Consider the following 12,729-nt stretch of genomic DNA (forward strand, 5'->3'; position numbering starts at 1 on the left):
TTACAGCTTATTCATAGTAACTTGTAGTAGTTAAATCACAGTGTGTTTTAAATTGTAGTAAATAAATAGATTGAAAATCCTAATCACGTAGATTAACTTCATTTTGTATTTAGCTAAGAATTTAGAAAGTCAGTAGCATTATTCAGAAATGTAACAGTAATTCTTATTGTCATCGCATAATCTGGGAATAGTATAGCATTATTATACTCTTATCGCTTAGTTTTTGTGGCATTTTTAAATTAAATTTAGACAAAAATCATATCTCAAACAAGAGCTGCAAAGCAAAAAGCTCAGAAGAGTGGGAGCACTTTGACTTAGAACAGAACCATCAATGGCTCCATTCATCTCTTGTGAATCAGAGCAAAAAAAAAAAAAAAAGTAAAGGTGTGCTACTTGTCACCTTTCTTTGCAGAATTATCTATGATGGGGCATGATATGGTCACTGTAGATATCTTTGTATGATTTTGTTTGCAGAGAGTTTGAGGAGATTTAGTGTCAATTCAAATGTAATGAGCCTATATGGGGGCTTTAGGAACAGAGTTGATGCCCTCAAAAAATTAAAAAGAGGGATCCATCAAACACTCAACTGCCTAGCACAATGTTGGAGACTACACTCATTCATTATAAGACACAATAAAATACCCTACAGTAGAAAGTGCTGGTCCCACAGGAGGTAGCCATCGTCAGTGACTATTGCCAGGGAAACAGGAAATATAATTTGGGTGAAAAAAAAGGGGATAGGAATGGGACTAGTATATGTTTGCCAGGGGGTAAAGTTGATTGTGGTCACTTATCATTTCATAAGGGCACAAAAGGTGATAATGTTTCTTTATGTATTGCTAATAATGATATTAAGAGTTCGAGATCTAGGGATTTACTTAACAAATACAGGAAAATATTGAGAAAAATTTGCAAGTAAAAGGTTGAAGGGTAAAGAGTGGAGTTTTTGCTTTTGTAAAGATGACTAAAGTAGTCTCAGACAGTTTTTAAATTCTGTACATTGGGACCAACTGATGATGTTACCAGCAGCAAATTCTAAATGGGAAGCATTCAAGGAATTAATCGTGGAAGCTACTTGGCTTTTCATACAGATAAAGAAATATCGTTCAGGGTTTAGGCCTAAATGGATGTCAGATGAATTAATGAGACTCGTGGCAGAGAAGAAAAATGCATGGGATGCATATAAATTATCAGGCAAGCCTATGGCAGATATAAGCTAGTCTGTAATCAAGTCACAAAGGAAATTAGACAGGCAAAGGCAGATATAAGCTAGTCTGTAATCAAGTCACAAAGGAAATTAGACAGGCAAAGGCAGATTGCGAGAAAAATATTTGGCAAAGGATGCTAGGAAAAAACACAAAGACTTCTTTACTTATATAAACTCTAGAAGGAAGGGGATGAATCTGATTGGTCCACTTGATATTGATGGTTCGACTGTTTATGATCCTGCTCAGATAGCTGACAAACTGAATGAGTATTTTGCCTCTACATTCATGCATGAAGAATTCTTTAGGGAAGTGAAGGAGAAATTGTTGAAGTTAAACACAGGAAAGGCACCTGGGGTGGATGGGATCTATCTAGTTACGTTAAAGGAGGCAGCAAAGGAAATAAATAAACAGTTAGCCTTAATTATGAGAGCATCCTTGGACCGAGAAGAAGTCCCCACGGACTGGAGATGTGCAAATGTATCCCCAATTCACAGAGGGAGGGATCAAAAGGTGATACGAGTAATTACAGACCTGTTAGTTTAACTTCTGTTCCAGAGAAAATAATGGAGTCACTGATTAAAGAAGCATTGCAGGATCATCTAGACAAGACTGCAGTAATAATTCAGACACAGCATGGGTTTGTTAGGGGGACGTCTTGTCTGACCAATTTGATTGGATACCATGATGTGGTTACAAAGGAACTGGATGCAAAACATAATTTTGATATCATATACTTGGATTTCAAGAAAGCTTTTGTTACTGTTGAGTATGGAAGACTACTGTACAATTTGGAGCATTATGGTATTAAGGGCAAGTTGTTACAGTGGATAAAAGGGTGGTTGAGTGAGAGACAACAGAGAGTGGTAATCAATGGACACTGCTGTTAGTGGACTAATGTTATTAATGGATTCCCCCAGGGTTCGGTCTTGGGCCTGATGTTGTTTTGTATATTTATCAATGATATTGATGAAGGTATATCAGGCTTAATGTCCAATTTTTGATACAAAGGTTAGGCAGGGTTGTTAATGACAGTAATGGCAGTGTGCTGCTGCAACAGAATCTAGAAAAGTTGGGCAGATTGGCTGAGAAGTGGCAACTGAAGCTTAACATTGACAAATGCAAAGTACTGCATATGGGTAGAAGTAACCCCAGATTGTACTACACAGTACCACCCTAAGTGCAGAACCACACTGTGTGGTTCTGCACTTAGGGTGGTAGAAAATGAAACAAGACCTGGGAGTAATTGTGCAGTCAGATATGAAGCTTTCTGTGCAGTGCAAACAGGGTGCCAGAGCAGGTCATCGGGTATTGTCCATGATATATAGGAATTTTGCTAGTAGGGAAAAGGAGATGGTTATCCCTTTGTATAGGTCAATAGGCAATAGGTCACACCTTGAGTTCTGCATATAGGTCTGGAGTCCTCAAAGTTTTGATTTGATTTGATTTGATGCACAGTGCAAAGTTTTGAATGGATTGAGTAAACTGAATGTTGATGGCATCCTTACTCTTGCTCAGACAATACATGTAGAAGGCATAAATTTAAATTGAGATTTGCTTTCAGCCAGATCATTGGAATAAACTTCCATCTGGTGTTGTGGGAAGTAGACAGCTTGATTAAGTTTAAGAAATTTGAGGGGGGGGGGGAGGTGAGCTGTGAAGGTTTTGTGATGTGGCTGATGCTGTATAAACTTGCTTCCTTTGCCACTATTCATTTGCCACTATTAATACTAATATTCTAAACTATATTGCATTGAAATTAGAAAGAATGTTCGGAGGGCATTTGTGAAAGTATGAGGGTGTTTTAATAAAGAATCGCCCTGACTGACCTAGCTGCAGAGGTGCCCGTTGATTCTTGGCACAGATTTTTAGTCCTCCTCTACATAGCCACCGTGCAGATTTACACAATTTTCCCATCAATGGATGACGCTACGGATGCCATTTTTGTAGAAGTGGTGAGGTTGGTCTTTGAACCATGACTCTGTTGCAGAAATGAGTGTCTCGTCGTCAGGGAAGTGGGTCCCCCGAAGAAATGATTTGAGGGAAGAAAACAAGAAGTCCGATGGTGCAAGATCGGGTGAGTAGGCTGGATGGGGCAGTATTTCATATCCACAAGTGGCCACTTGTGTGTCGTTGCAATTTCAGAAATGTGAAGCATTCTCACACCTTTGGACGGCATGCCACACCTACATGTTTTGATTTTCTCCCGTAATTTTGTGACTAAGTTAGCATAATAGGCACCTGTAGTTGTTTTACTTTTTGGTAGGTAATCAGTCATTATTATGCCTTTCTCATCCCAAAACACTGTCAGCAAGACCTTTCCTGCTGATGCTTGGACCCTTGCCTTCTTGGGTGGTGGGGAACCGTGATGTCGCCATTCCACGGACTGCTTTTTACTTTCAGGGTCAAAATGGTGTATCCAACTTTCATCCTGAGTGATTAGATGAGAGAAAAAGCCTTCCTCATTTTTTTGGCACAGGACTAACAAATTTCTATTTGTCGATCAGCCGTCTGGAAACTAGTCAATCAGGGAATTCACATTGCACTCAATTTCTGTAAATGGAGTTGGTCCTGAAGGACTCTTTCAACAAAGCCCACACAAATTTTCACCTCCTGGGACAATTCATGCACAGATATCTGGCGATCTTCCATGATTAACGACTCCACTTTTCTGATAATGCTGTCATCAGTGGGGATGACCTGGAATGGGCTCATATTCTACCGACGTCCGTCCACACCTAAACTGCTTTGCCAGTGCTTCACAATACCATAGGATAAGGCTTTGTCCTTATATACAGCAGTCATCTCCCTCATGGATTTCTTTAGGATATTTCCCCTCCAAGAACAGATACCAGATTGCAGCTCTGGCTTCAACTTTATCCATGATGCTACTTCGTCACACATTCAGCTCTGTAAGAGAAAAACAAGTTAAGACACAGGGCTGAAATTTTACACCTTTAGTATAGAGATATGTATGATGCTACACACAAAATATCATCACTCTGCAATATGTGGAAGTAGGTGAGGGTGATTCTTTATTGAACCATGCTTGTACATACAGCTTACTGAGACATTCTTGTCTGCTTTTGTAACTAATGAGAAAAATGTCTAAAAATTAAGATACAAAAAAAAAAAAATCTCTTATTGTAAAATACATACATTAATGATTCTTGTGTATATTCTTTCTTCATATTCATATTTCTCATCTTATATTAAATATCTGTATTGAACTCTAAAGATTCAATTAACTTATTTTCAGGTGTTTGGTATGGTGTGGAATTAGACAAACCCCTTGGTAAAAATGATGGATCTGTACAAGGTATCCAGTACTTTGCATGTAAATCAAACCATGGGGTATTTTCTCCGCCACATAGAGTTTCCAAGTAAGTAAGAGGGTTCAGTTCAAAAGCTGAGTGAATATATGAATCTTTTTTACATGACTGAAAAGATGAGTTGGGATATATATTTATTTTTTTTTTTTTATATATAAACTAATATTTTTCAGTTTAGGTGATCCTGCTTATGAAATTCAGTAATACTTCCATCATTAAAATAGATAAATTCTGACACATCACTTCGCTATTTAGAGAAAGTTGTTACCAAGGATTGCTTCAATGTAAGGTACAGTACCTTATGATAAGAAGTATACATAGGTACATAACATTAAATGAGTTGTAAATATGTATCTGTAAGAAAACAATATAAATTATAAAGTTGATTAATCCAAAAAACAAATTACAGTATTGTAACACTCACTAGTGAATTTTATCAAAACTTGTAATTTAATGACTTCCACCACGTTTGCTCCTGTTACCCCTCCAAGATGGCAGCACTACATACATGAACTATGGCTCTTTACAGAGAATGAGAAAGTCAATTATGAATGTTGGTCTAATTGGCCTTCTCATTCCTCTGAAAAGAATCTTTTGAAAGCTGATGGCTTGCAGAATAGTTCCTTCAGTAGTACTTCTACTCCATATAATTTTTTATGATAGTTTAATTCAACTCTGTATTCTCTTCATAAATGGCAGTCAGAAACATTTGTTGCCAAGACTTTAAATGAGTTGAGTCATTACATTTATGAGTTAATTACATTAAGATATAACTGTAGATTTAAAAAAAAAAAAAAAAAAAAGGCTATTACTCCGTGATGTTTACCTGTATGATGAGCATCATATTCCGGGACCTATATCAAACCCTCATTCATGTACAAACTCCTCTCGTTGATCATGATGTCCTAGCAAGTAAGAAAAGGGAGACGACAACATTGTAATTGATTCCCGATGGTCAGAGAGAGAGTCCGAGAAAACCTATTCTATCCTTTAAAGATCATTTCTCTCATGTTAATATACATGGTTTTGTGGCCTGAGTTAAAGCAAAAAAAAAAAAAAAAATTTTTTTTTTTTTTTAAATATATAAATTTATATTGTTTCCAAAAAGTTGCATCCCTATTCCTGTTTGTATTGTCTATAAATTTTCTTGACATAGCTTCTTTAATTTTTCTTTTAGTAGAATTCCCCCCCCCCCCCACATAGACATTTCAAAATTGTTTACACTGAAAGTGTAGGAACAACTATAGGTATATTCTGTGATTGATCTCTGATTTCCTGGTATTTCCCTTTTTTGCGTGTTTACAATGCTCTTCCCCCTCACTATTGAGTTAACCTTTCTGTTTCCCTGACATACACATTCCGACCTATGCACATGCTTTTGTAAATAACATGCATGTGTCTTGTCAGGGGTTTGAAAACCGCATGCAGTCCTATTTTTTGCATATTCTTATTGAAAGGTATCACTAAATAGTATGCTAATGACCAAAATTATTCAGACGTTCCTCCATGAATATTAGCATGCGAGTGACCAACCCACAAGTTCCAGTCAATATCTGGAAAGTTAAAATCCCTCATAAGACATTCTGATTTGCTGGCCCACTCTATTTTTCTGCACAATTGCTCATTATACTGATCAGATTCATTAGGCCTATAACACTTACCTACTCTCATTTTTCCTTTCACAGAGCTTATGTCACACCAAACAGACTCAGCATTGCATTGTCCACCAGCATCATTTGGATGCACTTCCTTAGATTTTGTGTTTCCTACCTAACAGCATAACCCCCTCCTCCCTTCCTGTCTATCCTTTCTGTACACATTGTAATCCCCAAATTCTAATTCTGCGCTACTTATGTCTGTGTGACACTACATCTCTGATATCCCAACAATATATGCCTTTGATGTCTTGACTAGCACTTCAAACTCATCAAATTTATTAACTATACTCCTAGCATTGGTGCACATGCAAGTATGCATGCACCTGTTTCTACTCTTAGTCACCCTAACACAGCCCATATTCTTTCCACCATGACTCCCAGCAATCCTGGAAATCTCCATTGCTTGCTTTCCAGGCTGCTGCTCATTCTAATAGAAGCAGTACAAAAATCACTTTTGCCTCTGCCTGTGCCACTGTTAACCTTTTAGTCTGTGTATCCCCCTAAGCTAGCAGTTTTCTGCCCCATCTAACACTGCCTCAATAGCATCAGCAAATATTCTTGCATCCTTTCTATTTAAGTGTACCCCATCCCTGTAGAAGCAGTCTCTCCTGTCAGCAAGCACAGACCAGGCTGAAAAAAATTCTACTCCTTGAGCTTTGCACAATCTCTCCAAGTCCGAATTGATCAACAATCTCTCATCATATACTCCATCCTATCGTGTCTCGACAGAATTGCAGATACTATCACATTCAGCCCTAACTCGCAACTTTTTTTCAACAGTGACCTGTACTTGTTGAGTAAATCTGCAGATCTCTTACTCTTAATATCATTAGTTCCAACATGTACAACAATATCACCCTTTGTGCCCTTAAAAGATAATATCTGCTCTACAACGAATCAACTTTTGCCTCTGGCAGAGCCGACCAGGCTAGCCGAGTGGGTAAAGTACCTGCCCGGCAGCCCAAAGGTCGCGGGTTCGATTCCCGCCTCGGGCTTGGATCAAAGTACTGCAAAAACCTTGGGAGGTGCAATATGGCCACAGAAGCCGATGCGCCAACAACTACCAAATCAAATCAAAAGCCTCTGGCAGACATACATTGGTTCTGTTCCACCTATCTTCTTGCATAGTATATTCCTTGTCTCCTTGACAGTAGAGTCACCAACAATAACTACTTCCTTTGGGATCAGCACATTCTGCCTCGGAGATTGCCTCTGTTTTGACTGATGCACAGGAATGAGCTCTGCAATTGAACTGGGCAGCTGAGAGCTTGATGGTCCCCTCATATTAATTTCTTCAATGACATTTTCCCTACACCTCAAGCTCTCATAGTTGAGTTGGCACCTAATTTCTTGACACTCTAGACACCTAGCACACACAAAGGCATTAGGCATCCTCCTTGGCTAGATCATGTCCTGTTTTAGAAAGGTCGGCAAACATTTCTCATTTTGCATATTTTTTGAGACTGTGATACGTTGGAGAATCGCCCTCTTTGTTTCTATCCCGAGTCGCAGCACTCTCGCTAGTCTGTGAGCTTTGCTTTCCAGCTCTATTCTGGGTCATGCTTTCCATTTAAATACAATTTAATTAACAATGAAATTTAATAAGATTAATAATATTTTTGATTAATTAATAATACTATAATAAGCTAACAGATTCCTAATTCAGTGCTTCTTATTACGCTATCTAGTTTTACTTTATATCTTACACTATCAGTGTGCAGTATACACTGTGCTTCCACTTTATTAGGTACACCTACCTAGTAGCGTGTTGAACCTCCTTTAGCCTTCAAAACAGCCTGAATTCGTTTAGGCATGGATTGAACAAGATGCTGAAAACGTTGTTGTTATTTTTACTTGGTTTTTAGGAGCATCAGCAACTAAGACCATATTGCTCCGGGGATATGCGGTGGTCATTCCCTGACCTTTCCGTATTTGGTGGTCACAGGCTTGAACCCCAGTCTGATCAAGAAGCGTGTGCTATGCACTGCTTTTGCTTCCCGCCTGACTACTGAAAACGTTGTGCTGGAATAGAGTACCATGCAGCCATGAGTGTGTCACGTAGTTCCTTGAGATTGTGGAGATGGGGGAAGCCCCTGTGCCGTCAGACAACTAACACACTTTACAGTTCTCTTAAGACTTATGCCTCCGCAGGGGGCCACAATCGTCTGGATCTCTGGAATTTAAAAAAAAAAAAAAAAAAGTTCCTTGAGATTCAACGGAGGTGTAGGCCTGCAGAAAATAGCCCTTTCCAGCTCATCCTAAAGATGTTCATTAGAATTCAGATCTGGGAACTGAGTGGGCCACTGCAGCAAAGAAAAGTCATTGTCATGTTCCTGGAACCATTCCATAGTGATTCGAGCTTTGTGCACCAGCACATTATCTTGCTGGAAGTAACCATCTGACTGAGGATAAACTGTCAACATAAACGGATGCACTTCGTAGCAATGACATTTAGGTACGATGTGGCATTCAGACATGAATCTATGGGTATCAATGGACCCAACATGTGCCAATAAAACATTCTCCACACCATAACACTGCCTCCACCACCTTGCACAGTACTCGTCAGACATGACGGTGTCCATGGATTCATGTTGTTTTCACCAAATTCTGAGCCTTCCATCAACATGATGCACCAGGAACTTCAACTCGGCAAACCAAGCAATTGTTTTCCAATCCACTATAGTCCAGTGCTGGTGTTGCTGTGCCCACAGGAAGCGTGCTCTCTTGTTCTTCATTGATAACTAAGGTACGTGATGTGGCCGTAGGCTGTTGTAGCCCATTCGCGACAAAGTGCGACTAGTAATCCATTGCCATATTTTGTTCTGCACACCAAGGTTGTATTCTGGCGTGATATGCGAAATGAATGGTTGCCCGTCTGTTTGCTTGCACAATTCTAGCCATCCTCCTCTGAACTCTCATCAACAAGCGATTTTCTTCCACAGGAGTGCCGTTGAGAGGATGTTTTCTGTTCGTTGCACCATTCTCGATACACCCTTGAAACTGTGATGCGTGAAAAGTTCAGAAGAACTGCTGTTTCAGAGATTCTTTGTCCTGTATGTCTTGCACCTACTACCATGCCATGTTCGAAGTCTGTTATATTACTCCTTTTCCCCATTCTTGATACAGTTTGTACTCTTAACTGATACTAGAAAAGTTGTTCAGCTGCATTTATATCCACAACTGTGGTCATGTGACTTGCAACATTGTGGGATAAACCATTTGTGTGCACAGCAGGAGTGTACCTAATAAAGTGGCAGCACAATGTATATACATTACGCTATTTCTTATCGACTCTACTATGGCGGCTAGTTCAACAATATTGGTGCCAACACTGGGAGTCGTAACTTCCAAAAATTGCTGGTTAAATTCAAAATAAGAAGCTAACGAACGCTACTAAACCTATTTAATATCTTTGTAAAACACAATGTATTATGTTAATTAACAAAGAATACAAAAAAAAATTAAAAATACTTATCCCTTTACAGCAGCCAAAAATCCACCGACTGTTCTCTTCCGTGACTAGAGTGCCCTCGATTAGATCATTTTTACAAAATGATTAGATCATCTTTACAAAACACAGTAATGAATTATGTCCAGAAGAAGGTAAAGAAAAGACCAGTATTGAATCAGAAAATGTAGAAAAAAATGCTGTTGGTGTAAATATATCTGTGGATCATTTAAATCAGGCAGGGTCATCAGATGAAAACAATTCAACAATAATAGACATGCCTTTGTCGGAAATTGGTGTTGAACGCACTGCACCATTTATTCCGTCAAGCGATCTTGGAGAATATGTGGACATCAACAATTCCGATGAAACAAAAAGAAGCATGAGTTTGTCACCTCGGAGACCTTAAGGACCTATGCGATTGGAAAAATTTATCTTTTCGGATTAAAAACTGTTTCTCAACATCATATCGAGGCATGTACTATACATGAAATGTGGCAAAGAACAGTGATTGATAAAGATCTTGAGGAACAAGTAAAATACAGATCCTCATTTTGTAAAATGGTACTAGTGTGGTTATTTCGGATTACACTTATGTTGACTAAAAATTCTTTAGCATTTCCTGGTCATCGGGAAGGATTTTCAGAAGATTACAACAACAGTTTTTTATCGCAAGTCCGTTTACTTTCCTACTATGATGATGTACTGAAACAAATTATTAGTAAGCCATCTGGTTCAGTAACTTATTTAAGCCCCACTATCCAAAATGAGTTAATAGAATGTTTAGATACCAAATTAACAAAAGAAAAGTATTACACTCAAAATTAATTCAGCACCATTCTATTCAATTTTTGATACTACAGTAATACCCCGAAGTTACGCGATAGGTGGGTCCGACGAAAATCGCGTAAGTCGGGGTACAACTTTGCATATAAATACATATAAATTTTGCTTAATTGGGACCAAGGACTAACAAAAACACTAGTTTAGAAGAAAAATATTAATAAAATTGCAGTTCTTTATACATATTAATACAAAATATGTATTAAAAAAAACAAATGACTTACGTAAAAAAGTTATTTCGATGTCTTCATAAAATCTAACAAATTCGTCTGACGACACAGCGCGTTCTTTTTTTCACGCAGAATTTCTTCGTAGCGAGCTAATAATTTTTTTTATTCCTTGCTTTGTAGCTATAACGCGTTCTTCGTTGGAGTCTATGTTTTCTAAAATTTTTAAGCCCTTTACAATTGAGCCCTTTTCAATTTTCAACCTGTCAAGTTTGCAATTGTCATGTGCTTTTCGCCGTTGCTTCATTTAGGCCTGTAGCACGTGCAATATTACATGGTCTTTCATTTCTCTCAAAGCGTTTCACAATTTCATATTTTTTCTCTATCGACAGAGGTGGACTGGCCATGAGCCTTACCGGGGAAACCCCGGTGGGCCAGTGTGATTTTGGCCATAAACCATAGTATGAGGCCACTATAAATTTTCCCGGGTAAGAATTTTTGACCCAGTCCGCCTCTGTTTATCGATAATTGCTTTTCTTTTTCTCTCTGAATCTGCAGTGTCTTCACCAGGACGCTTCCTTTTCACACCTTTTAATTAAGTATTTTACTCATTTTTAGGGAATAAAGCACAATTACAAAACGAGGAGGCACGCTTGATACGCATAAACAAAGCTGCGCGCATGTAGCAACTGAATAAACAACACCATAAAGGCAGAGATACACTATTAACACCTCACATTTCTAGGGGTTACTACCATAAAACAATTAAAATCCAGTTGCGTTTCTGCTAGTGAAATCTGTTATAAACTGGTAGTAAACTCGATCTAATTGCATTTGCGATTATACCGATAGCTGGAATTGTGTTGGTTTTTACGTTATTATGGTGAAATGTGTTTCCCCTTCACTGATATAAAAAACATAAAAGCAACAAAGTTGAATTTTGTTCATCTTTCGCTCTCATTCTCCGCCGTCGCACCGTATATCGATAACATATGAAAAACGACCTTGAAGATAGTGGGCGGCAGCGTTGCCAAACGAAAAAAATCAAGAACCGCGTAACTCCGAGTTCGCGTAAGTCGGGGTATTACTGTACTAGTCTCACAAAAAAAATCAATTAAGTGTTATTATACGACATGTTCACATAATTCGCAACAAAAATCCAAAGATTTTGAAATTTTTGAAACGTTTTTAGGATTCGATGACATGAATGATTATTTGGCAGAAATGATGACGGAAAATATAATGAAAATATTACACAAACTAAATATTCCCATTGAAAAATGTTATGGTTAGGGATATAATTGGGCTAATGCCACAAGTGGGGTTTATAATGGTGTGCAGTCATGCATTAAAACAATCCAGTGAAATGCAGAGTACATTCATTGTCCAAGTCACAATTTAAATTTAATTATTAATGATAGTGTAAATTGTTGTAATAACATTTCATCATTTTCGACATTGTTCAAATAAGTTTTGTATAATTTTTTTGGAAATAGTACAAAAAGATGCGATCTTCTTTCTAAATTTACTGGCAAATCTTGAAGTTACATTAAAAAAACCCAACCCTACTCGCTGGTCTGATAGATTACAGTCTATAACAGCTGTGAAAGTTCATTTTGCAGATATTATGAAAGCTTTGACAGAAATTAATCTTAAATTAACTAAAAAAACAGGCCGAGATGAAGCACTTAGAATAATGAAGCAAATGCTGGCATTTGATTTTATGTTCATTTGTATATTTTTGAATAACAAAAAAATATGTGCAAAATTAATTATGTTTCAAAAACTCGACAGAAGCACGATATAGACCTTGATGAATGTACTTCTGTATTGGATCAAGTCAGTAAAAATTTACAAAACATTCGAAATTCATACAAACAAATTAAATACGAATCTGAGCAAATTGCCAAGGAGTTTGGGGTAGATCCTAAATTTGAAGACAAACCACAACGTAGAACTAAACGACAGTACGATGAATTAGATTCAGATTTTTTGTTTAATAATAGAGATTTTTTTTTAATCAGTGTTTTTTACTGTTTTAGACAAAATTATAATACAAATTAAAAATCGTTA

General features: G+C 37.7%; 1 protein-coding gene across 1 annotated transcript in view; it reads left to right on the plus strand.

Moving 5' to 3' along the window:
- Positions 1–12,729, plus strand: part of LOC150087228 (CAP-Gly domain-containing linker protein 4-like) — a 224,021-nt gene that overhangs the window by 147,098 nt on the left and 64,194 nt on the right. Inside the window, exon 8 of the mRNA XM_090372414.1 lies at positions 4,465–4,588. Within this exon, the coding sequence (XP_090228540.1) occupies positions 4,465–4,588 (124 nt within the window). The remainder of the gene's footprint in view (positions 1–4,464; positions 4,589–12,729) is intronic.

The sequence above is a fragment of the Mastigoproctus giganteus genome, chromosome 4 (assembly GCF_048544385.1).
Source record: "Mastigoproctus giganteus isolate SK-2022 chromosome 4, ASM4854438v1, whole genome shotgun sequence".
Classification (NCBI taxonomy): Eukaryota; Metazoa; Arthropoda; class Arachnida; order Uropygi; family Thelyphonidae; genus Mastigoproctus; species Mastigoproctus giganteus.